This window comes from Equus quagga, chromosome 10 (genome assembly GCF_021613505.1).
Source record: "Equus quagga isolate Etosha38 chromosome 10, UCLA_HA_Equagga_1.0, whole genome shotgun sequence".
In the NCBI taxonomy this organism is placed as follows: domain Eukaryota; kingdom Metazoa; phylum Chordata; class Mammalia; order Perissodactyla; family Equidae; genus Equus; species Equus quagga.
In genome coordinates this window covers 73,852,505-73,878,663 of record NC_060276.1, presented here as the reverse complement: position 1 = coordinate 73,878,663, position 26,159 = coordinate 73,852,505, and the positions used below count along the sequence as shown (strand labels likewise).

The window sequence follows — 26,159 nt, the reverse complement described above, 5'->3', positions numbered from 1 at the left end:
CCTAGATGCTCTTTGAGGGCTCATTCAGCCCTGATATTCCAGGATGCTAAAAAAGTTAGCATATGCTATTGTGGCAGGAGGGAAGAATTGGAGGGAAATTGATTTTGCATTAACCCATGTAGGAGACTGCTCTGCCCACGCCTAATGCTTGGGTCCACACAGGGGAGGAAATCTTAACCCTGTTGGCCTACTGGGCTTATGGATCCCTTTGGTAATCTGATTAGCTCTGTGGATTAGCTCTAGAAAAATGATTATATACTCATACCCACAAAGATATTCAGGATATCCTTTATGAGGTGTTGGGGACTCCGTAGGGGTCGCAACTTGTTAAAACTTTTGGGCTCTGGCATAACATTTCCACTAAATTCCTCCTTGGCACTTTCATAGCATAAGCCCTCACTTTTCTTTCATTCCTTGGCTCTGCCACTTCGTGGGCCAGTTTTGTGGCTGTAATGATGCCTGGTTCTGTCTCTTGCTTCCCCTTGTCTGGGCCCAAATGTGGCCCCACAGAGATGCCCACTCACCCAGCTATCCCTCTTGCCAGAGTGGGGATGGGGAATACTGTAGCTAGACTTGACCTCAGTCAAACACCACCCTGGAAATATCTCTGACAAAAACAGAACTTGTGGTACACCAGAGCTCCCTTAAGGCACTTAGCAGAGGCATCAGGTTATCACAATTGATGACTTTGTCCTCTCTCCCCAGGCAGAGGGCTCTGGGGGTAAGAACATGGTTTATTCATCCCTGTCTCTTGGCAGCTCAGGGCTGATACAGGGTAGGCACTCGGAGTGTCTGAGAGAATTGGATGACCATAGAAGAGCTCTGGGTCAGTCCCTAAGACATTTCTCTGGCTCCAATGTCCACCACAGGGAAGTCTGTATCTTTTCTAGGGCAAAGGAGTGGATAAGTGACAAAGAAAGGTTTCTCTCTCTCTGGCTTTCAACTACTGTTCGGTGTCCAGCAAGGGCAGGCAGGAAATGAGCCAGAAGCCTGCTGGGTAGCATCAGGAAGGCCTGCGTCTTCCTGCTGTCAGGGAGGTTCTGAGCAGATTCCTCTGATGCTGTTGGGCTCTATGGCCACCAACACCTATCTTTTGGGGCCTGATGCTTCAGAGTGACCCAGCCCCATACTATAGCTCAGGGGAGGGAAAATAGAATGAATCGAAGAAGGTATGAGTGGGGTCTGGTGGTGGAAACAATCAGGGGCAGTGGGCCCAAGGGGCCTCAGGACCCAGCTCCTACTCAAAGCCCTGTTATGATCCTACCTTCTGTGGAACCCCCAGAATAAAGGGAGAACTACACTGGTCTACCCCAGCACACACACCCTCATCTCATAAACACTAAAACAACAGTTTCCTGTTTATTGTTTTATAAAACAAAACAAAACAAAACAAAATCTAAAACATTAAAAATTCCTCTGTGGTAGAAAGCTGAGTTGATGCAGGCTGTCTCCCAGGTTGTTTCATTGAGCATCGGGGGTGGGAGGTTTGGGGGGAAGGCTGTTGCCCCAGCAGGGCTGGATGAACACTTGCACCAAGGTGGGCATCAGAAGAGCTGCAGGCCAGTTTTGAGCCCATGCAGCTGGCCCTGGCTCCAGAGAAGGCCCTCCAAGTTGCTGCTGCCGTTGCTGCAGTTGCCACTGCCAATGCCACAGCTCAGGCCCAGGGTGCTGTGGAGAGAGGGGGTGCGGTCAGTCAGGGAAGGAGGCAGCTCTAGGCTCTGGAAGGGCTAAGCGTGCTTGATGTGTGTGTGTCTAGGGGAAGGGCCCACCCTCCTGCCTGGCTTTACAAAGAAAAAACTGGAGCAAATCTGAGAAACTACTTCAGATGGGCCGCAGGGGTGGCTCTGCCCTCCCCTCAGTTGAGGGAGGCAGGGAAGGAGCAGAACTTTTTAAATGAGACTCTATGCAGAGTCCTAGTATATAAACCAGATTAAAGCATAGCTATTTGGCTTGAGGTAGAAGAGGGGAACGCACACCACCCCACCTCCAGGAAGATATTAAAAGTGGCTGCCTTAACAGGCCTTCTTCCAAGGCCCTAGAGCTTGGGCGCCCAGAGGATGCTGGGCTAGATCCCTCCCACTCCCAACAGCTGGTTAGGGAGCACAAAGCAAGGCTTGCACTGCAGGGCTAGGCCGAGCTCCTATCCTCCCCATCCCTGACCCTGCTCTGAACACTCTTGCTTCCCCTGCTTCCTGCAGGTCAAAGGTCCTTCCAGGTAGATGAGGGTGACAGCTGAGAGCAAAGTCATCATCCTTCCCCTCAGGCAGATCCATGGTTACACTACTGCAGCTGAAAAAACCCTTAGAGATGATCTAGTCCTGGAACTGAGGCCCAGAGATGAAAAGGGACTTGCTCAAGGCCACATAGACACGTCAGGAGTGGAGCTGAGACAAGGAACAGGGGTAGGCATGACCGCTCCAGCAGAGGAAGCCTCCTCACTACATGGGTGTGAGAGCTGGGCCGAATCAGCATCCTTCAGCAGTTAACATCTCCACCTGCCCACACTTCACCCTTGATACCCTGGTGCTCATCAAGCCAGTCTCACCCAAGGGAAGAGGTGGTCTCTTTCTCTCTCAGACTGTGGGCCCCACTCCCAGCTACAGAACACCTGGCTTCCCCAGCTGCCTCCTCTCCTCTCCAAGAGGCCTGCTGCTCCCTAGCCTAGGACAGAGTTCATGGCACTGCCTTGGGCCTGGTCTGCTTCTGGGGCCCCTGGGTTCTACTAGCCCTCTCCCCAAATGTCCAGAGGAAGAGGGGCTCATCTCCCAGGGAGTGGGCAGGAAGCAGAGGGATAGACTCTCAGTTTCAGGGGCCCACAGAGGTCTCTCTCTGGTACTCACAGGATTCTCCTGGTCACAATGGCCCCGCATTCCGGAATGTACACGCCCTCTGGACGGGCTCCTTTGTGTTACCAGCAGAGCCCCTCAGCAAGGGCTGCTTGGTTCCTGGCTCCCTGATGACCCAAGGGCTCCCACGCCTGTGATCCAGAGGCGAGTTTCGAGGGAGAGCATGGAGCCCTGCGCAGGCCTTGCTACCAAGATGCCTGGATAGTGCGGGGAGGCCTACTGATTACTCTGTGCACCTTTGGACAAATCCCTTCCCCTTTCTGGGCCTCAGTTTTCTCCTCAGGAACATGAAGAAGTTGGATTAGAGCATCTGTTCTTGACCTTTTGGGAATGGTGGACCCTTTAGTGAAACTGTTGGCGGCTGTGGACCTCTCTCTTCCCAAAATGTGCACACACGCACACACACACACACACACACACACACACACAAACTGGATGCAATCTGAGAGGGGTGCCAAGCCAGTTCTGCATGGCTGCCTCATTGGCTCCCCCCACTAGGGGCTGGGAGTTCTGCCAAGGGTTCAGCCAGGGACTGGAATTTATATGTCCCTCATTTAGGCCCTGACTGGGGACAGCTATCTCCCCCACCCACCCCACTTTGTGTCCTTCTCTCCCTCCCTTCCCCCCTCCATCCTACGCTCCCTCCTTCCCCACTGCAGGAGGCAGAGAAAGGGGTAAGAAATCCTGCTGCCATGGGTACTCACCCAGTCTTGCATGTTGGGGGTTCCAGCCGCTGCTCTAGCACAGGCTGGTCCAAAAGATACATGGTGTCATAATTCTCCAGCATAAGCTCTGCTGGGTCCTCGGTCTGACCTGGCATTCGGCCTAAGGGGAAGATGTCCCATCGCACATCTTCTGTGGAGGAAAGGGAGGAGGCAAGAGCATTAGTTCTCGGACTGATGCACAGGCCCAACTACCCTGTCCACCCACCCACCTCAATTAGCCTGCTTAGCATGGGATCTCTGTGTATCTCCAGCCTCACTCCTCTCTGCATCACTTCTCATGAGCTCCTCTCCACCTTAGTACTCCCCACCCCTTCCACACTTCCCCATATACTTTTTATGGACCTTCTTTCCCTCTATGTGTTCACAAACACACTCCACCACAACCACCCCACACACCACATACCATGCACACATCTACAGACATTTTTGTTCCTCTCTGCTTTTCTCCCACTTCCCCAGACATGTCCTCACAGATACAGAGGACAACATCTTTTTTGTACCTGGCTGTATCACTCCCTCAACCTCTCACCCTCACCCCTATTTCCACACACACATATATGGAAAAGTCTAGATGCCCCAGAATTCCCATTGCACCTCCTCCCCAAACCCACAGATAACTGAGTATCTGAATGATCTAGATTTCCTACACATCTACACACAGACACCCCCAGCGTTCTTGAATGTCACATCATTTCTTAGTGGCTTTGCCTTGAGAGATATGCACACCCACACACTACTTCAGGGTAGACTCTTTTTCAGAGGTATTATGCTCCCCCTGCAAGGTCTTATTGCCCTCTGATGCATACACAAAGAACATCCCTTCTGTGGGGAAGGGCTGTCTCACTGTATATCCCACCCCCTACCGCCGCCTAAGTATACAGACATAAGCACACAGACCAAGCCCTCCATTTAACAAATGTTCCCAGTTTCACTCCCTGTCTCCCACATCTCTCATTCACAGGCACACAAACCAGAAGTCTTACCATCCCTGCATCCCCACATATGTGTATGCACACACAAAGGAAGCAATGGTAAGGGAGCAAGGGAAAGATTTTAATGCCCTAGCCTTTCCACATTCACAAACCACTCCCCAGCCCCTCTCCCCACAGAGATACCCCAGTCTAGAACGGACCATGTCAGGCACTACCCACCAGCTCTGTTCTATCAGTTAAACACCCTCCACACAGTTTATATTAAATCCCCATCCCCATTCTTACACCAATGTATCCAATGTTTTCCAGTGAAGACTTAACTGGTGAGCTCCTCCAAACAGATTCAGTTTCTGGCCTCCCACATCTCCCTGGTACCCAAAGAATTCTCCCTGTCATAATGTCCTTGGCTTTCTGGAAGGTATCAATCCTGGACTAGCTTTTTATGTTAGCCATAGAACCCCCTTCAGGAGGGTCTTTTCCTCTGCCTGCCCATCGCCCGACCCCTGGCTCTTTTATAAGGAAGTTGTGTCTGTCTTAATGCCCTGCATTACCCTATGCATACAAAAGTACCTTCATACACAGGGACCCCCCGCAATGTCTGTCACTGACCTCTCTCCCCATCACTAATTTCCCCAAACCTGCCTACATAACTGCCCCTACCTCTCTAGCCTGCACCCTTGTACATGTCCCCTCAGTGACAGCATGGACACACACAGCCCATCTCTGAATAACTGTCTCACTGTCTATTCTCACGCCCTTGCACATACCCCCACCTCTCACTGCTGCCAGTCCTCTCCCTCATTCAGATACCTCCTGTCCCCCATGGTCTCAGCAACCCTGTCTCCTCTTCCAAAAACATGCATGACCATGTGTGCATGTACGCACAGATGCACATATAGCCTTCTTCACAATGACTTCTCTTTTCACAGCCCCTATTCTCTCTCTCTCTCTCTCTCTCTCTCTCTCACACACACACACACACACACACACACAATTTTGCCCATGTCAATGCCCCTCCCTTTCAATATTTACGAAGATCTCCAAACAGCCCTCTTAGCCCTAAGAGATTTCTCTGTCACTGTGCCTTGGTTTGTCCATCACGTGTAGGCACACACCCATTCACACACACACAGACATCAACATGTTCTCCCACTCCTAGCACTCACCCACCACATAAAAGCACAGGGCCTTTATGACCCAGCCCTTCCACACACATGTCCACACAAGGGCAAAGGCTCCACCTTTCCCCCTAAGTTCCTTCACTGCCTTCCCTCTCACTCGCTATTGTTCCTCACCATGCCCACAATACACCACACCCAGTCTTAGTTCTTTGCCCTCTGTCCCTCAGGCTCCATCACACAGGCTGTGCCCCCACGTCCACCCCTACCTTCAGTGTGCAGGCACACACACATGCCCCCTCGACACACACCAGACTGCTCATTCCTTCAGAGTCTCCCTGCCTTAAGCTTCCTGCCCCCTAACCTAAATGAGGGCAATCAAAAGACCACCCTCAGCAGGAACAGATTCATGTGTCTCCCACTTTCCTATTGCCCGACCCTCCTTGCCCCGTCTTGGCTTTGTCTCACTAACCTCACCACTCCTTATTCTCACTCTTCTGATCTTACTTCCACTTTCTCTGACTTAATGCCCCTGGGTTCCTTCTTTTTCACACACACAGCCTCCATGGGTACATATACATTCACATAATCGCAGAAAGCGCTCTTTTTTTGTCTCCCTGACCCTAGATCACTGCATGCAAAAAACACATGCAGAATCATACACATATCAACCCCCTACCTCTCACTTTCTCTTCTGTGTTTTGCTGCTCAGTGCTCACACCCATACTATCCCTCTAAATGTGTTCTCTGAATGAAGCAGCGGGTAGCATGACAGTGCTTAGGCCCCTAGCACTTACACACTTCATCCTAAGAGGGAGGGAAGCCAGCTGTCATCCACATACCAGGCTGCCTCCCAGGCTTGCCTCACACTGGCTATCACCTGCTACTTTCCATCTCTTCTCTAGCATAGAGGGAAGCCTCAAGAGCTAGCCAGAGAGGGAAGATTGGTATGGAGAGAAAATGGGTATCAGGCTTCTTACCTGAGCTAACTTGCCATGCAGAGCCCTGCAAAGCTCCTCTTTTCTGGGCCAGGAGCCTAGCATTCTCAGCAGTGGGGGACTCCTCCCCCATAGAGAAAGGCCCCACCTCCATTCTGTCTTCCTCATCGTCTATGTCATCATCATCGTCATCGTCGTCATCGTCATCATCTTCTTCTTCTTCTTCTTCTTCTTCATCCTCCGTCTCCTCCTTCCACTTCTCTTGGTCATCATTTTCCTCTTCCTCCTCCTCCACCTGGTCTTCCATGACCTCTTTCTCCTCCTTCTCAGCTTTCTTAACATCATTAAGGCTGCCCTGCTCCTCCTGCTGCTGGGCTTCACCTTCAGGCCCAGAGCTGGCACCATCTGGTTTGAGGCTCCAATACAGGTTGTCCAGTGTGTATGGAGACTTCCCAATCGGGGAGGCCTCTGAGCCCTCCTGCACCAGGCTGTTTTCTCCACTCTGGTTATAAATGGAACAGATACGCAGCAGCTTCTCCTGCTCCCCATCTGGCAAGACCTGCCCCATGGCTTTGAAGACGCTGAGCAAAGGGAGGGATGGGGTAAGAAAGATTTAAAATCTCAAGTCACTTCATACCCCAACACTCCAGTTTGAACTTGGTCTCTGAGCCTCCAGACTTGCCTCTGAAAGGCAGTGAGTAGAGCAGACAGAACACAGAAACAACAGGCCCATGGACCCTAAACAAGCTCTGTGATTCATCTCTGTGGCTCACTTCCATTCTCAGTAAAATGAGGACAATAATGGCACCGGACTTAGAGGGTTGTTGAGAGTAGTAAATAAGATAGCTCACATACAATGCCTGGCACACAGTGGGCATGCAATAAATGATAGCTATTAGTCTGTAATGAAATGCTATGTAAATGTACAAACTAGCAAATAGGCCTACAGGGCTTGACATGAGAATAGCAGATCCCTCTCTTCCTCTGGCCTAGCTGAACAACTTGTCCTGAGCTCTAAAGACATGCCTGGAAGTGTGCTGGGCTCCTTCTGCGTGGAACACAGTCTGATCCCTTTCCAGGAGCAACTACAGCTCAGACTGGGATGGAGGAAAAGGGAAAAAACAAAAAGCAGCAAGTGACAAGACAAAGCAGGATGTGGGAAGGAGGCCAGATGAGCACTGCAGACCTCAGGCAGTACAGGAGCTGGGGGGAGGCAGAGAGCAAAGGAGGGCAGGAGAGATCAAGAGAGGGCTTTGTGCAGAGACAAGAGTGAGCACACCGTGCTGTGTGCACATGGTGGGAGTAGCCTGGCTCAAAGGGAAGTGTTGCGCTGAGGAGCTGTGGGAGGAAGCAAAAGCTGCAAAGGTTAAGTGTGTGTCGGGCAGAGGGGGTCACTTGACAACTCTGAGCGCAGGTGAAGGCTGCGTTTCTGAAGATCACCATGGTGTCCGTGTGGAGGGTGGCCATGTGGAGGATGGCCTGGATGGGGCAGCCTGGAGGTAGGGAGACCAGGAAGAGTTGGTCAGGGCTGACCTAGGGCACTGGCAGTGGAGGTGGGTGGGAGGGAAGCTGTGAAGGACAGACAGACAAAGAACAGGGCTTGGTGGCCAGATGACAGGGGTTAGGCAGAGGAGAGTTAAAGGTGATGACATGGTGCACACAAAGGACGGTGCTAACAGCAAAACCACCAAGAGATACAGAGCCGTTGGGAAGGAGAGCTCCTGGGGAGACAGAGGGTGAGCACCCCTCGCAGAGCCTCACGTAGAACCAGGCACCTAGCAGGCACCTGGTCACTGTGGGAGTCATGGGTGGGGTGGACAGATGGATGGTTTCCTTCTAGGTGTATTGAGTTTGAACTGTGGGCCGCTCATGGAGGGGCCATATGCTCAGTGGGCTGTTTTCTCTCTGGGCCCTGCAGGCAGACTGGCCACATCTGTGTGGTCTCTGGTCATTGGTTGCTGGTTACTGGGGTCCGGGCTGGGAGACCCTTTCTGTAGGGCTTTCATATTCCAAGAGGACACTGGCTCAAATTGAATTGATACTGGCTGGATGGGGGAAACTCTTGAAAAGCTTTCAGCCTTATTGGAGGAAAAGCCAGAGAGGAAACTCTCTTCTCTCCCACTGTGGCCCATTAGTATGATTAATAATAAATATTCCCAGGCACTTGATACTGGCAAGACGCCGTATCACTGCTGTTTGTTATTATGCACCCGCTATTTCAAGCTGTCTAGTCTGACCACTGAGACGCAGGGGTGATACGAATCCTAAAAGGCATCTCCTTCCTCAGGTTTGTCTGGTTACAGCTGGGGACTGAGAAGCTCACAGGTCAGGTTGGTGGAAAGAAGGTGGACTTTGGACTCACAAGACCTGGGCCCGAATCCCTGTCCCACCATCAACAAACCATGTGACTTTTGCATAAGTCACTTCATTCCTCAGAGCCTCAGTGTCTCTCATCTCTCAAATAAGGATTTAATATTCTACTTTCAAAGACTGCTGTGTCAAATGAAATGAAATAACTTCTACAAAAAACACAGCACCATGATTCACACTTAATTTCTAGTTGTATCTTTTATTTTTCCTCTGGGGAAAATGAAAACCAAGTTCTGTGTGTGCCTGATAACACATGCTTTTTGCAAGGGTGCAATCTAATGGAGTACTATGGCAAGAGCACAGGAGTAAGGACAGGATATCCGGATTCTGGCCCCAGCTCTGTGCTCTGACTTGCAGACTTGCAGTATAACACCTAGGGAAATCCTATTTCCCAGTCTCTGTAATGGGATGATTAGAAGTAGAGTTACTGATTATCTGATAAAGGCAGGATCTGTGCACAAGGAATCGTACCCATGTGAGCCGCTGTTACTGCTGGCATGTGTCGCATCCCTCTGGTATGCTTGGGTTGGGAGAACATCTCTGTGGTCCAGGCTTCTCCAAGACCAGCAGCTTCCACTCTGCAGGCACTTAGGATTGGAAAGTACCTTGAAGGCCACCTATCCAAACCTCTCCATGCTGCTCTTTTCACTCCCTCCCCCCATTACATACACATGCCATGTTCCTTCTGGACTTCGAAACTTCCTCTATTCTTTCTCCTGCTCAGTTGCTTAAATGTCTGTGATGCTTTCCTGACCTCTCCAGGCCTTTTTGGTTCTCCTCCCAATTTCCCACCCATCCATATCACTTCTAGTCTAGAGCACACAAATCTGGAGATTTGGCTGTTTGGTTCAGTCTCATCTCCTGGAGGTCTTGCCCTGACTGACTCTGTCTGCAGGCTACCCTTTTCTTTTATAAGCTACTTAAAAGCCACTACGGTGCCCCAAAGGTTTCAACCCGATCAGGGTTCAAGAAAGACTTTCTGACTTTATGAGGGGCATCAGGGGACTAAGAGGGTACTGGCATCCAGACTCCTATTTCATTTATTGCCCAGGCACAGAGTCAGTTCCCACCTAAGACAGAACTGCTGTCAATGAGACAGCAGAGCATAGTTTAGTTCAATATTTCCTGAGGCCCATTTGGGACCTGGGCTTATGTGGTGTGCTGCAGCAGAGGGCTAACGCAGAGCCCTTGTGCTTGAAAAGCTTAGTCTAATAGAGAGAAGGAGACACTAGGGGAAGTAGACACAAAAACACAAAATCTCCGATTTGGGAAGTACTTGAGAGAGTCAACATGACAGGATAGATGGTGCTGCCACCAAGTGAGATAGGGAGCAGAGGAGGAAGATCACTTCGGGGTTGGGGTGGGGAGTAAGATGACCAATTCCCTTTTGATCACAGTAAGGTGCCTATGGGCCTTCCAAGGGGAGATGTCTGATATGCAGTCCAACATAGGAGCTGAATCTTGGAGATGCCTGAGCTAGATAAGATTTAAGCCTTGGCACTTAACAGGAACTAATAAAAAAGCACAGGCATTTCAAGGAGGGAGTGGTAAACAGCGTCAATGCAGCAGACACAACGATGGACAAGGATCCACTCGATTTGGTCATTAGGAGGTCAAAGTAGCTCTAGGGGTGAATGCCAAATTGCAGCAAGTTGAGGAAGTAAGAGGGTAGTGAGGAAATCAAGATTGTTGAGTGTAGACTACTCTTTTCAGATGTTTTGATGGGAGAGGAAGGAGTGATAAGCTCATGATAACCCCACAGAGGGATGCTAGGTCAAAGGAGATTTTGCTTGTGTTGTTGTTATTGTTGCTTAGTTTTAAGATGAGAAAAACTCAGACATGTTCATAGGTTGAGGAGCAAAAGCCAGCAGAGCAAGGGAAGGGATGGGATGAGGCCCAGTGATGCTGGTGGAGGTGGCTCCAGAGCACAGGCACAGAGCAAGGCCACCTCATCCTGAGACTGGTGAGAAGGTTGAGTGTAGCTGCATATCAGTTCATGAGGGCTGGACCCCAGGTCAAGGGGGCCCTGTCAGATGCCTCCATGTGCTTGAAGAAGCTAAGGTGAAATGGGAGAGGGGGAGGTGCTTAAGGTGAGTGGTAGGGGTTTAGAACACTCAGAAAATGGGAGAGAAAGTGGGCAGAAAACAAGAAAAAGTTCAGACAAAAAGAACTGAGGCCTGACCCAAAATTAAAAATCATACCTCTGCAGTGGCAGCAATCTGCACGGCTATGTGGTTTTCTCCAGCAGAGCTCAGCTGGCCAGGCTGAGGAGTGGGGGAAGCAGAGCGGGGAAGATCAATCCCAGCTTGGGGCTTTGCAAGTCAGATATGCCAAGGATGAGCAGAGCTGAGGGTGCTAATGAGTGCCTGAAGTAATCAACCACAGACAGGATCGAGGGGAAGCAAGGTTGAGGGAGGTAGGAAATGGAGGGATGGAGATCTGGATGCTGGCAAGGAGCAGATGTCACAGGATGTGAGTGTGAGAACTGGAAGGACAAGAGGTGGTGATCCCAAGTGGGATGCTGGGATGTCAGCTTTCAGAGGTGGAACAGCTCTGAGTGATGGAAATAGGTAGCTGAGCGTAGTGGAGAATGAAGGCCATTGGTGCTAAGCAGCTGCAGAGTGTCAGATGGGTCACTCAGATGAAACAGGTATTGCTCCAGAAAGCAGGAAGATAATCAGGTGCTAAAGGCTTCCACGAGTATGAGGGAAGTGGCTTAAGGTCAGAAAATGACAGAGAAAAGGAAAGGGAGACAACCACAGGTATTTACAGGAACCAGTGCAATATTCAGCTTGACCATAGAACCCAGGGTGGACTGGGTAAAGGGAAACCACAGGAGGTATGGTGACCAATAATAGGTTGGGGAAGAATCAGAAAGATCTTTGAACGTCAGGCTAAGAAGCCTAGACTTCATCAGGAAGGCAATAGGGAGCCAGCCACTGAAGGTTGCTGAGCACCTATGTAATAGAGAGGTATACTTTGGGAAGATAATAGAGGAGACAGCACTGGACTTAGAGTCAGAAGACTGGGTTCGATAATAAACAGCAGCTACAATTTACTGTGCACTTACTCTGTACAGGCCACTGTGCTAAGCACTCTAAGGGGGTTGTCTCATTTGTTCTCATACTGGACTCAGTTCAGCCAGGTCTTAAGCTGCACGGTCTTAAGCAAGAATACCCTACCCCTCTCGTCTTTGGGACTCAGTTCTCCCATCTGTTAGTAGGAAGGGGATGGAACTAGGTGTCTTTGCAAGGGCTGGGCCAATTCTGCCATTCTAGGGCTGGGCAGCCCTGAGGTCTATAAGGCCTCACCCTCCTATCAGATGGAATTCAAGAGACTTACAGCTGAAGGAGTTGGGGGCTGGCCCAGCAAGGTGAGCCCAAGCAGGACTCAACCACCCGGGGCCAGTCAAGGGAGGCAGAGCAGTTGAATAGCCTCCAGCTCCTTCTCGCTTCCCACTGGCTTGCAGAAAATCGGCGGGCATTCCGACCTGAGAGAGAAGAGAGGGCCTGAGGAGAAGGAACCATTAAGCCCGCACCCAATCTTGTACTTTGTAAAGTTTGACTCTGTCCCCCCTCATCCCCCCAGCCTCCCCACTCTACACCTCCCAATTGCTCAAAGCATTCAGGGCCCTTTGCCCCTGCCCAGTTTAGTTGGCTCTGAGAAAAAACATGGTGGAGGAAGATTTGTCCACTGCTGCCGCTGGGCCCTCTTGGGCAAACCTAAACCTTCAAGAAGGGATGTGTCCACCTGATGCTATTCAGCTGAGAGCTGAGGACAGTGGTAGATGCTTCTGCCTTGGCCGCATTAGGCCCTGGGGCTAGGGCTAGTCTCCCTCACCAGTCTTGGTGTTAGCCACGATCAGTTCAAGGGTCCATCTGAGGATGTAGGTGGGCCGGATCCCGCTGTCCCCCAAGGCTGGCAGCTCAGAGAGCATCCTCTCCAGCAGGGCCTGCGTGAAGGTCTGGGAGTGCAGGCCCCTGAGCAGGGGCTGCCAGAATTGAGAGAATGGCTTTGGCACCAGGATGTCATTCAAGTCCACATTTTCTGGTTTGTGAGGGACACCCATTGACGAGGAAAGAGGGAAAGGGAAGAAGGAAGGGAGGGAGAGAGGGAGGAGAGGAGAGAGGGACAGAAGAGGGAGAGGGAGGGAAGGAGAGATTGAGAGAGAAGGAGAGGGAGCCCCATCACCAACAACAACAGAGTTGCCACCACAGAATAAGAGGAAAGAGGAGAGCAGAACAGCGGGGAGAGAAACTAGTTAGTATCTGGCAACCAACAACTGACTCAAAACAGAGTATAAAAGAAAAAGAACTCTGGTTCTAGCTTTCAGCTTTGTCAATAACTCACTGTGTGACTTTGGGTCAGTACCTTCCCCTCTCTGGACCTCAGTCTGCCCATCTGTAACATGAGGATGTTGGACTAGATGACCTCACAAGGCCCTTCCAGTTCTGCTGTTCTAGCTCTCTAGGAAGCGGCCAAATCACAGTTAACATAGCACAATATGAAGACTCCCCTCACTCCACCCCACCCCACCCAATTCCAGGCCGTGTAAGAATAGCCCAGTGACTACTTATCAGTGGGGCTACCTGTTCTGCTCAGGTGAGAGGGGCTTCCAGAGGCTATAGAATGGCAGGAAACAGGCCTTGATGCCCAGTCCAGGGCCACCCTGGCCACCCCTGGTGTTCTTGCCCAAGAAATACAGAACCCTAAGGCTGCAGTGAGCCCTAGGACCCTACCTTCATAGTCTATCTGTAAAGCTGCCAACTGCTCAAATGTGGGGATGAGAAAGCCGTCATCCAGAAAAGCATCCAGCACAGCCTCCCTGGAGCAAGAGGATACTTAATTAAACAAACTGAAGCAGGCAGAAGACCCTGTTCTACTCCCCTACCCACTCCCAAGGCAGGTAAAGCCTCTGACTCAAGTGGCTAAAGCAGCACGGGGGAAAAGGAAGGCAGTTTACAGGTGGATCTCAGGCCTCAGCCTCCTGGGGAAGGCGCTGGACCAGAGACTGATCAGTGGGTTTTGAACAAGCATTTACCAAACAAATGCTGATCTAAGGCCCATAATGAGGGCAGCAGCAGCTGAACAAGACTGAAAACACAGATGGTGAGAAGTCCCAGGCCCACAGAGGAGTTAAATGCCTGGGGTCACAGGGCTTTTAGACTTTAGTTCCTGCTCAGTCTTTTTGTTTCTCTTGACAGTCTTCTGGTCTCCTACCCCTCTCCCTCTACCTAGTTGCCTCTTTCAGATCCTAGATGCAGAAACTCTGGGGAATCAAATATGGACCAAATATGATCCTTATTCCTATGGACCCCAAGAACCCAGAACTAAGTTATAGAGGTTGAAAGCGTAGGCTATAGGGGTAATCCCTCAACCTCATCCAGCTCAAATCGAAACCAGCAACAGCCAGCTGTCTCCTCCAGAGCTTAGCAGTTCCCTGAGAGGCTCTCCCAGGTGACAAGGCCTAGAGGGGGAACAAGAGCTCCCAAAGTGTCTCAATGCCTGAAGGGCTGTTATGCTCAGATCCCCACCTCTACCAGGCTCGAGGAGGAAAGAGTTGTCCTTCCATCCATCTCCCATCTCCTGAGGTCAGTATCCAGGAAAAGCACTTAAAGCAGCCAGCCAGCTGCCTGCTAAGCACAACCAGGAAGACACTACTGTCTAGGGGCACAAGGACAGTTTTCCCAGCTGCTGGGGAGGTTACCACCCACCCCTTTGCTGAAGGGTGCAGCCAAGAAGCCTATGCTGGGCAGACATTGATAAAACACCTTTGGAACTACTAATATCCTGGCAATGAAGACGACTCCAGGGGTAATCCCAACGTGCACTGTAGGCGCCCACCCAAGCCCACTCTGCCACCTACACCACCTTCCTATACTCTCTGCTCCATCCCAGATTCCTTCTAACCTCTCCCTAGCTGGGAATGTCTAGCTCTGCCTTCATAGGTTCTTAGTGGAGGGTTCCCCAAAGATCTTTCCAGCTGAATTTAAGTAGCAAGCCCCCAAGAACTAGGGAGGAGAGGAATGAATAGATACTGTTTGTCTGCTCTGGATTGAACTGAGCATTATTTTTTGGGAAAAAGAGGCTCATGGCCATACTAAGTGGGGAAGGTCTTAGTGTTTTGAGGAGCCAGGCCCTGGGAAGGTGCCTCCTTGGTCTCCCCAACCACAGCTATCCAGTGGATAGTGATACTCTCTAACAGCAGATCAAAAGAAAAAGACAAGCAGTGCCCACCATATATCTTTTACCTCAAACTTGGACAAGGGCTAGGCAGTGAGGTGGTAGGGTAAGGGCTTCTCCTAGTTCCCAAGAACTCCACATACCACTGGACAGAGAGGAAAAAAGCTGGCCAGGTTATGGATGACAGTACACAATCCTGCCTTTGGCCATTTTAGTGACTCAGAGCAGGCAACCCCCACTTGGTAGCTGACAGGGCCAGGGGAAGACGGTCATACAGAATGCAGGGTCACACCATGGGGGATCAAGATTATCTCTGGGATTTCCTAGAGGTTGGCAAGCTGGGATGTGGAAACCGACTTCAGTGAGGCTAATATGCTCTAGCCAAGAGAGTAGGCAGCCCCTGATTACCTAGTTACAAACCTGTTCTCCCATGTGATGCCCTTGAGCTCAGCCAGGATGCATTCTACAGGTGGGGACAGGTTATTCCATGCCTTAATGGCCTGAGGTAAATGCCTAAATTTCTCCAGTACCTGCCAGCAAAGAGGGTCCCATCAGAAGGCTGGTTCAGCCAGGCAACCCTCTTCCACCCCTCCAGGATCCCTTCCCATAGGACCTCTCAGCACCTCCCTTCAGGGGAGAGGGCAGAACATGCAGGGGTGGGCCCATAACTCCCCTATTGGTCTTGCAACTAAAAATATCCTGACCCTCAAATGCCAGACTTTCTTCTCTTCCTCCTCCTCCCTCTCACCCTGAATTCCCTGTGGTTCCCAATCACCAGATACCCCAATGCTAAGATATCCAGTGGGGGAATTTTGCTGGAGTTGGGCAGAGATCCTAGGGCCAACGGGTGAAGGGAAGCAATGGGCTAAGGAATAAAGGGAATCAGGAAACCCGGGTTCTAATCCAGGTTCTATCATTAACTGCATATGTGACCTTGAGCCAGTCCCTTCACTCATCCATGGCTTCAATTTTTTTATCTGTGAAAAGGAAGAATTGAGCTGAATAGTTTCTAAGCTACCTCCCTTCCTGCTAAAACAGCTCCCCTCAAGCTCACCTGATCTAGGAAAGTTCCTGGACATCATGTGCTGATCAGTTGCAGTACTGCAGGGCTATGCAACCACCTATGCCCAGTTGTTCCCTATCACCCAGTAGGGCAGATTATCCACAAACTTCCATCGTCTCCCCACTCCATGGGTGTGGAGGGTCAGCCAACTGGACTCTGCTTCTCTTGTTTCTGAGAAGTTCCCTCAAGCTTTGCCACTTTTCTTTCAAATTCCTTCTTAGGACTTCTCTAAGGTAGCTGGCAAGAAGGAAGAAATGGCCTAGGCAGGAGAGAACATGCCAAGTCAAGAGCACTTTCTTACCTTAAACTGCTCCTCTTCATATGATACCAGCAGTTCCCGGGCTCTTTCTGAAAACAGAATAGGGAAACAGATAGGGCAGCTAGCCCAGCCCCCTGCTCCTGATGGGATTCTGAGCCATTCTCACCTCATTTCTTGAGTTGGAAATTGGGAACTAGAATTCTTGCCTCTCCTACTTCACAGGGATCAAGGAAGATGGCTTGTGACAGTAATTTTTTTAAGCTAACACTCACCACAACCCCAGAGGAAATGCTGAGCCAGGGAAACAACCGGTGTCAACCCTAAGCCTGAGTCTTCCAGGCTCATGGGCCCCTTTCTGCCCCTGCAAGGACACCTACCATATAGCTCTTTATGTCTCAGAGTCTTTTCCCAATGCGAATCAACCTCTTTGTTTCCTTCGCTGTCTCCATCAGCCCTGACATCCAGCTCTGCACCTTTCGCCTCATCCTTAGGCTCTGGTCTCTGTTCTGTGACATCCTCAACAACAATGTTTTTATCATCCTCTTGGTCCTCTTCATCTGTCTCTTCCCTGTCCTCCTCCAACTCCCAGGTCTCTCTCAGGCTGTTCTCCAGTTGGCGGCACCAGTACGTCTTCTGGAGCCAATCCAGGACAAAGTAGCAGCCTAAAGGAGGAGAGGAAGAAAGGCAGTGCCATAGGAGCAGCCACAGGCAAGCAGCTCCTAGCAGGCCCCCAGCCTCATCTTGTGAGCCTTATGGGAAGGCCCCAGGGAAGAGGCGTGGCTCCAAGAAGGCACAAATCTCAAATATCCAGAAGTGGCCGCTCTTGCTCTGGGTTATCCCTCTGTTCTTTGCTTTCTCCTGCTCACCAGTACCTTTCCTAGAAAAAACTAAAACTAGACTTGGATGTGGGATGCCAAAAATGGCACAGGCTTGGAAAGTGGGAGAACAGGGACCCAAGCCCCACTAGCTAGTTACATGGCCTTGGCCCGAGATCTTTTCTAGATCTGCTTCCCCCACACAAAAGGTCTAGGCTGAAGCAGGGGTTCTTAGTTGGGATGAGGTGTCCAAAGAACCCCTGGGTTCATAACACTTGATGGCTCACACCTCTCAACCTGCCCCCCACCACTCCCCTCCTCAGGCACAAATGCTAAGGGATGAGTTTCAATAATCAATATACCAAAATAGGATCAGAACAGTGCCTTGCCAAGCCTTATTACAAAAGGAAAAATCAGTAATACCAATCCTGTCTTCACTTAAATTTGGTATTTGTTCATCGTGGGTTTTTCCACATTAAAATGTTATTTATCTTGATTACTGAGTTCTGATGAACCCTTAAAGTTTGTGCCCAAGGCGAGGGCCTCACTTGCCTCACTCTAGTCCTGGCTCTGACCCCAGGTGGAGACCTTCCTAACCTCTTCCTCTACCCACAGTGCCACCCAGCCCAGGCAGTTAACTATGGCAGTTGCACTCCCTGGGGACTCACCTCTGCGGCAGTCATTTATATGGGGCATTTTCTTATGGGTCAACTCATGGCGAAGTTCAACAATCCAATCCGGAATGTTCACCTGATTGTTGGGGAGGATATTGAGTGTAGAAATTAGAAAATATTAAAGCTAGAAGGGACCACAGACATGAATTAGCTTAGCCTGCCCTCATCTTACAGATAGAGAAATTGAGGTCCCAAGAGGAGGTTCCAGTCTTAGTAGTAGAGCCAAGATTATAAACCAGGTCTCCCGATTCTTTTCACTACTCTGTGAAGGTGTTCTTGAAAATCAGAAAAGCCATTTGCCTCACCCAGCCACCAACCACCGTCCTCCAACAAAGAGGTTCCTGTGAATGAGCATTAGCAATCACCTTCTCCAGCCTCCCTCTGCCTTATCTATACCAGTCCCTGTCCCTGCGTACCCTTTACCCCTTCTTCCTCCCTTCCTCCCTCCTTCCCACACCTCCTCCAGGAAGCTTCTTTTGATGGCTGAGAACTTGCCTGCCCTCTGGTCCTCTACATGTCTCACATACTCACTCAGGGCAGGAATGTCTGGCATTTTCATGCTGCTTGGCTGAGCATGTCTCCTCCCTCAGATTGTCAGCTCCCAGAGGGCAGGCACTGTGACTGCCACCTATTTCCTGTCCCCACTCAGTGGTGCATTCGGCCGCCTTAGCTTCACCGGGCCACTCCCAGCAAGCTAGGCAGTAAAGCCCACTGAAGATGGCAGCCATGAGCAAGAGAGTAAGTCTGCTTCTTTCAACTGGAGGGTGAGGCTCTGGGGTTCTTGTTGGGCTTTGCCTGGCCGGTAGTGGTGGGATGAGCTAGTCTGACTGTGTGCCCACATCACCCCATGCCCCATTTACTGAGCCCTCCTGGGGAGAGAGAATTGAGCAAGGCCACCTTATCATACGTACCTCCTGAGCCAGGAACTTGAGGGGGAGCTTGACAAACTTCGTTTTCCTTTCCGAGATAAGATTCACAAACCTGGGATTGGGGCAGAAATAAGTGGCACAGCCCAAGTAACTGTTTTACTCAAACCAGTGGGGCTTCAAAACACCTTGCTGAGTTACTGACGCTTCCCATTTCTACAACCTTTCCACTGACTGTTCTGTCCTGTTCTTATGGTTGGTGTCAGCCAGAGCAGGTAAACTTCCATCCAGTCCAACATTTACTGAGAGTCTGCCCTGTGCTGAAGCCATATAGATGAATAAGACACTGCTCTGGCCTTGAAGAATTCAGCCTAGGATAATCATAACATAACATAACATTATGCTAGAACATTATATGTTATAAATACTAGGACAAAGGACTACATCAAATGATGAAGGGGAGCACAGCTAAATGATGGAGAAGGTAAGAAGAGCTAGAGAGGACCTCCAGGCAGATAAAGGGAACAGTATGAGATGAGCAAGGACTTTCACAGATGAGAAAACTCAGTGGCAGCCTTTTTCCCAGTGTGCATGAGGCTGCTAGAACCACTCTGTGTCACTTGCTAAGTCAGGAACTACTGGCCCACATCTCCACTTCCACAACTCAGCAATCTTTCCGTGTTCGTGGAGAGAAGGGGGAAGAGTGTTGCTAAGTATAAATGGGGGGAAGGTTGGAAAATCCACATTAAATTTTGGCCAAGAACATGTAACCATTCAGAAAAGTTCCTCTGGGTGACAAGAGTTAAAGGGGAAGGAAAAAAATCAAACTGTCAAAGCTGGACGAGACCCATAGAGATCTCTCGGTCTGAGCCACCCCCACCTCACATTCCAAGAAAAGAGAAGGCTCTAGGGAAAGGAAAAAGAGGAATGTGTGTTGACAGGGGGTACCAAAAGTTGTCGAGTCAAGCAATCATGGGGTGACCCAAGCTTTGCTTATTATATGCTACTCCCACCCCAGACCCCACTCCCAAAACCACCCCCCACTCCTACCCATGTAGGTCTTACCTGACCAATGCCATGCCATAGAGCAGTCTAAGTTCATCAGTGCCCAAGCCACCAGTTACATCCATGAGCTTACAGCGTACCAGGTCAGCAGTAGAAGCCACTGCCAGGGGGAGTTCGTTGCCTAACCTAAAAGGCCACAGTCCAGCACCATCATAAAGGTCCCTTACACTCATCCACCACCCACCTCAGAACCTAGGTTGCTGTAAGCTATTCTGATTATATATTGGCTCAAGAGTTCATGAACAGACACAAATCAAGAAGGTGGGAAGAGAGAGGATAATGTCCCTGGGATCCAATAGTACACAGGGCATGAGAGGCTGTCTAGGGTATACACAGGACGTCTAACTGCTCCACAATCAACCAACAATTAAGTGTGGTGGACATACCCCTTTCTTTCACCCCGAAACCCTCAACTCATTCAGCTGGAGAAGACCCTTATCTCTTATCTCCTCCTAACTCAATCTTACCAACTGGACTGAGGAACCCCATTCGAACACGATTTTGTAGGCAACCTCCCCCCCCGCGACAATTTGAATTGGAAATCCACCCAAGGGTACTAACCTACTACTCAACCGCTGGCTCAGCCACAATGGTCCTCCCGCACCCTCCCCAAGATGGAAGAAGGTAAGGGTTAAAGCTCAAAGATTTTACAAGAGGGCTGTGGAGGCACATTCTCTTTCTTTTTCTTTCTTTCTTTCTTTCTTTATTTTTTAACCACCCCTGTACACAGTTGTATATCTTGGCTGCACGTCCTTCTAGTTGTGGGATGTGGAACGCCGCCTCGACGTGGCCTGACGAGCGGTGCCATATCTGCGCCCAGGATCCGAACCCTGGGCCGCCGCAGCGGAGCGCGCAAACTCAACCACTCGGCCACGGAGCCGGCCCCCACACTCCCATTCTTTCTGCAAACGGGATTAGTCCAAGAGCTAGGCTGTGACTTTCCCCCAGGCACTTGGGAGAGGGGCAACGCCCAAACCTCTCACAGGGACACCATTAGACAATTTAGGGGAAGACTGGAGAATATGGCCTTACAGGAATTCTACAAAGGAAGAGGTAAGGCGCCACCAGCACGCAGGCAGGAGGGCTGAACCTGCCGCCTTACCTGCTCCTCCACACGGTGATGCGGTTCAGCGCGTACCGCTGCAATTTATGGTCGTCAGAGAACAGATACACCGTCACCTGATCCCACTCGGCCTTACTGAGCCAGGCGACCACGATACGCTGGGCCCAGAGTGGCGACGTCCCTCTCTCTTGGACGCACTTCCCGCACCACGCACTCCACACGCGATCCATCACCCGGGGACCCAGAAATTGCCCGGCCCCGGATTCCCACCAGACACTGGGCTCGACGCAGCTCGTGCCACGGCACTCCACACAGCTCGCAGCCCAACGTGCCACCCTCACTCTAAACCGCTGCTGCACCAGCAGCCAATGGGGAGAGCGAAACCACGACGCAAGCCCGCCTCCCAGTATTAGCGTGGCAAATCGGAACGCAAGAGCAGGGGGCCGATCAAACAAGTTGGGACTACGTCCTCGCTGGCCGGAAGTGTTCTTTTCTCAAAGCAACCGTAGCAGCTGCAAGCATTCTGCCTCAAGGTTCCGGTAGTTTCCTGATTGCTGACGGGTTTCTGTCCCAGGCCGTGAGGGATGTTGTCTGGACTGCAGGAGGAATGCTAGTTTGCGCCCCTTGGCGGCTAGGGGATGGATTGTGATCATCCAGTGTATACTGGAAACGCGCTTATGTTTTTATTGGCATGAATCAGCGCCTGATCCAGTAAAACACTGTGGACACTGAAACAAGACTACAGAGCAGATATCTAATATCTAGATTTCTGAAGTTGGGCTGAAGAATCTGCTGAGTTTTCACAAATGTACAGTGAGGGGCTTGGACTGGGTGATCTCTAGGTTCTCTTCCATAGCTGAAAATTGTAGGATTTTTCTCTGCCAGAATTCCACTGCTTGGTTGGTTTCAGTATCTGCAAAGATATGCTTAAGTTTTCTGCATAATTCCTTGGGATTCTAGAGTTCTGGTGGGAAAGCAATATTTTGAAGGCTTTCTGATTTTACACATTGGCTAAAATGTGTTCAGAACTCTGCCCCAATCCTTCTCACCATCAATGCAAATAATCTGTAACCAATCTATAAATCAAAATTGGGGTGAGTTTATTATCAGCCAGATCTGAGGACCATATAGCCTGGGGCACCAAATAAGTGGGGTGTATAGATTGGTTATATACCGTCAAAGAGCATGTATCACATGTGATTGGAATGTCCCTTTTATAACAGTCACAAGATTGCCTAGCCAACACAGCAATTCACACAGCAGGTAGCAGGTCTGCTGTCTCAAGCTGGGTGGTCACGGGAAGGCACAGCAATCAATTCCTAGCATAGGGAGAGATGCTTATCCTTAAGGAAATGCCAATGTGGGGAAAGTTGCATCTTTATCTTAAGGACATTTGTTCTTGTCTTTGGGGCATAACAAATGCTTAAAGTGGATAGACAGTGCATGCTCAATGGCCATGTCTGGCCCTTTTGGAAAAACAAGGTCAGGCTGAAATAGTTTTACAACAAATAGCTTCCTCATATAATCCAATATATCCTATTGTTTGCCATTTGTTTATCATTTTACACCTTTTGATCTATAATCTTTTAATAGAAAGCATTGATGATCAAAATATTGTGCCTTGGCGCCAGGGTGGTTGCAGCCTGCCCTGGGTCCATCATGTAACTGGGTGCTAGGCTTTTATCTCATTTATTTGCCCACTTGTCCATGTTGGGTGGAAATAGTCAGACAAGCACAGTGGTATATATATTAACAGAGGAAGCATTTCATAGGTTATATAATTTTCAGTTAATTTTAGATTGTTGCACAAACGTATGTGTGCTTTTCTATGACTTCTATGTTTATGTTGTTCACAATTATAGAACAAGTGCACTAACAGTGATAATAATTCAACATATTGGAAAACATTAGTTTAAAATGAGTTCTTAGGCATAGTCCTTATCAGAAAAGGAAATTTGTCCAGGGTTATAGGATCGATTGACCATCTCAAGTCACTGAACAACCATTCCTCTAGCTTCTATGCCAGTCTTACAACACTGAGTAAAGAAAACAGCAATTAATTTGAATATTATAACTAGTACAAGAATTCCAAGAAGTAATAGAAATAGGAATTGCAATCTGGATCAAAAAAGGGAACTGATACTGGAAGGGAGCCAGCCACACAAATCAAGACTGGGTGTAGGATCGCTTAAGGCATTCACCTGTTTTTTTCATGTGCTTTAGGAGAGACGACACATTGGAAGATTCATCACATATAAAACCACAGCATTCGGTTTGAGTGATTGTATATGTACAACCTTGGGATGCAGTTAAAATATCTAAAGCCATTCTATTTTGAAGGACAGCCTTTTTCATTAAAGACATTTTAGTATTTAATAAGGCTATTCTTGCTTGACTATGGTTAAGGGTGTGTTGAGTAAATTTAGAGCTTCTATGTGATAATGACATCTTTTAGCCCCAAAGGAGCAAATATAGCTGCTTGGTGGCCGTACCAGTGGAGCACTGAATGAGCCCATCTGGCCTTAAAGAGAGGGAGATTGGGAACAGGTGTTAGTTCAGTGTGAATCCTTCCCTGCTTCCAAGCTAAACTCAGGGTGCAGTGGTTTAGCCATCCAGGCAGTAAACAAGGCCAGAGATTTGTTCCGCATAGCCACCGAATTCCACTAGGAGCCGCCCAATAAACGCCTGGCCTTTGAGACCAGTCTGTTCCAAATCAATCACTTTAAGTATGATAGTATTTTGAAACCTTAAATGGAACAATTATAAAATAGGTATACAGTTTAAGCATAACAAAGGTTTAAATGAAGGCATATAAGGTTGGGAATACAGGCCTGGTCTGGAGTCTTGGGACAGCTGTCTACAACAGATGCTGTCTTCTTCTCATCCTGGTGTGGTCCTTTCCAACAGGGCTTCAAAAAGTCTTTTATTTGATGCCTCTTCTGATAAATAAGTTCTCCAGATTATAGTCCATGATCCTTAAGGTCTGGGAGCTCTCTGAGAAAAGAACCAACTACCAACCTTTCATTTCTTTTAAGCATCTCAATGAGACCCTGACAACAATGTAATATATCTCTCTTAAGCAAAGTTGGTTCATATATTTCCTCATCTAATTGCATAGGCTGTCCTATTATTTCAAAAGGAGACAGCCAATGTTTACCAAAAGGTGTAGATTTAAGATTAAGAAGCACTAGCTGAAGAGCTTTTGGCCATGAGAGAGTAAATGCTTCTGAATCTTTGCCAATTGTCAACTGTGTCGTTAATTCTTTCCACCAGTCCTGAGGACTAGGGATGGTAAGCGCAGTGCAAATGCTGTATTATTGGCCAAATGTTGCAAATAGATTTAATTATTTGTCTGATGAAATGAGTTCCCTAGTCACTGTGTAACTCAGTAGGAATTCCCCAAACAGAAATTACCCTTTTCAATAATAATTTACCTAAAGTCATTGCTCTTCTGAAGGAAAGGCCTCAACCCAATGTGAGAACATACAGATCATTACGAGATATATTTATCCTTGAGATGGTGGCATTTGGACAAAATCCAATTGCCATACCTCAAAGGGGTCCTTTAGGAAGGGGAAAGTGGCCTTGTGAGTCATGAGATAGTTTCCCTAGATTATGTTTTTGGCATATAGCACAACGAGCATAGGCTTTATGAGCCACTGTGTGAGAAAGTTTCCAAAAGTATAATTTTCCTCCCTTTGTTGCCACCTTTATTTCTTTTCTTCCATGGCAATTTCTTTAGCTTATAGAAGGAAATCTTTTACTGGGTTAGCAGAGTTAATAGAATGTAGTGGGCATTCTTGAGGCTGGACAGCATATCCAGCTTGGTAATATCTTTGCTTATCATTTGAATAAGACTCATCTGTAAACCAAATAAAATAACAGAATGCAGTTGTGATCTTCTCCCCTTGTGATGTTGGAAGCAAGATAGCAGGGTTAAAATAGTGAATAATATTTATTTACATAGTATAACCTAAGAAGGTTTATCATCATTTACTTGACAATGCTTCCCATGCAATTTAGCATACCAAACAAACCTAATTAGTATCCCCTCCTTTATAGGAAGAGAGAACAAATTTCTTTGAGAAGTCCAAGGGCCCCTCTGAAAATTCTCAAATAAGGTCAAAATAAATCCTTTATTTAGGATATGAATTACGGGGAGCTTGTCAAAAACATCAAAAGATTTTAAAACACTTGTTCAAACAAGATCAAGGGGTTGCTGATCTGGTTGCTGTGAAACAAGGGTCACTGTAAAACAATGCTTAGTTATCCATTTAACCAAATTGACAACAGAAACAGTCAAGAGCAGAGAGTTAAACAGTCTGAAAACCTTAATAGAGAGACCAGTCTTTTTGAACATAGGAAATTACTTTAACAAAACATAGATCTTCTAGCTTTTAGGTAAACTTACTAAAAAATACAAAAAAACCTTTTGTAACTGCTTCATCAAGAGCAGACTGAGAGTTTAAGAAAATTATCCCTTTTAAAAGAGAAAGCTAAATTCTAATTCTTGTACCAGCTTACTTTTTATATTAAAACTCATTTACTTAATTAGATTCATTTCAATCTCAGCCAACTTGACCTGTACAAAACTCAGGGTTTTACTTCCCTCGACCTTCTGTCACTTTCTTTTTACATTCAGAATTTGTCCTATACCTTTCTTTTTTCCTCCTAGTACTTTGGGACAAATTTATCTTTCTCAACAAAATATTTCCATTCTTTATACCTTCTTTACTGAAAACATACACCTTTCCTTGAATACAAATATATTTTCCTTAATTTCTGGTAGCTTTAATCACATATTAGAAATTTTAACCCTTAGAAACTTTAACTTTCAGTGAAAACTAAGAAGTAAGTAATTATAAACTGTCTTTTACATTAACATTCCATGGCTTGGTAAATTTATAAATACCTTTTATAATTTCTAAAAGCATGTTACTTCATAGTACAACCTTTTAATAAAATACAAGACATGTTTACTAATAGACCCAAACACCTTTTAGTTTTTCTGTAATAAGAAGCCATGAGTAGATAAACTTGTATTTAATAATTGATGTCTAATATTTTATCTTATTTAGAGATAATCTAGATATTCAATGAATTTTTATCAATTAAAATAACGTAGTAAAACTTCAAAGTTTAAAGTTATCAAAGAGATTTTGGAAGCCATTTGAAGTACATGCACCATAACACATAATTATTGTTAAAAGTTCACCCAACACTCATCTTTTTACATCTGTTT

General features: G+C 48.2%; 1 protein-coding gene across 2 annotated transcripts; it reads right to left on the bottom strand.

Annotated features, from left to right (window-relative positions):
- Positions 1 to 1,335: 1,335 nt before the first annotated feature.
- LAS1L (LAS1 like ribosome biogenesis factor) lies at positions 1,336 to 21,262 on the bottom strand. 2 transcript variants are annotated; one of them, XM_046673306.1, is made up of 14 exons: positions 19,855 to 21,093; positions 18,835 to 18,904; positions 17,918 to 17,999; positions 16,812 to 17,096; positions 16,477 to 16,523; positions 15,521 to 15,642; positions 13,669 to 13,754; positions 13,280 to 13,330; positions 12,770 to 12,976; positions 12,272 to 12,419; positions 6,602 to 7,140; positions 3,551 to 3,701; positions 2,841 to 3,043; positions 1,531 to 1,668 (listed from the first exon to the last, which is right to left on the bottom strand). In XM_046673306.1, exons 1-13 carry the CDS (start codon positions 20,025 to 20,027, stop codon positions 2,854 to 2,856), a joined length of 2,151 nt encoding a protein of 716 aa, XP_046529262.1. In that variant the 5' UTR covers positions 20,028 to 21,093; the 3' UTR covers positions 1,531 to 1,668; positions 2,841 to 2,853. The 2 variants fall into 2 exon arrangements, with proteins under 2 accessions (XP_046529261.1, XP_046529262.1); XM_046673305.1 differs by lacking the exons at positions 2,841 to 3,043; positions 13,280 to 13,330 and having other exon boundaries at positions 1,336 to 1,668; positions 19,855 to 19,980; positions 20,957 to 21,262.
- Positions 21,263 to 26,159: the final 4,897 nt, after the last annotated feature.

Coding starts and splice junctions, on each gene's coding strand:
- LAS1L (XM_046673305.1), bottom strand. CDS start 21,147: ATGGATCGCGTGTGGAGTGCGTGGTGCGGGAAGTGCGTCCAAGAGAGA. Junction 18,905..19,854: donor TATGGCATGGCATTGGTCAG/GTAAGACCTACA, acceptor CCCCAATCCCAG/GTTTGTGAATCTTATCTCGG. Junction 12,420..12,769: donor CGTGGCTAACACCAAGACTG/GTGAGGGAGACT, acceptor CTTCTCTCTCAG/GTCGGAATGCCCGCCGATTT.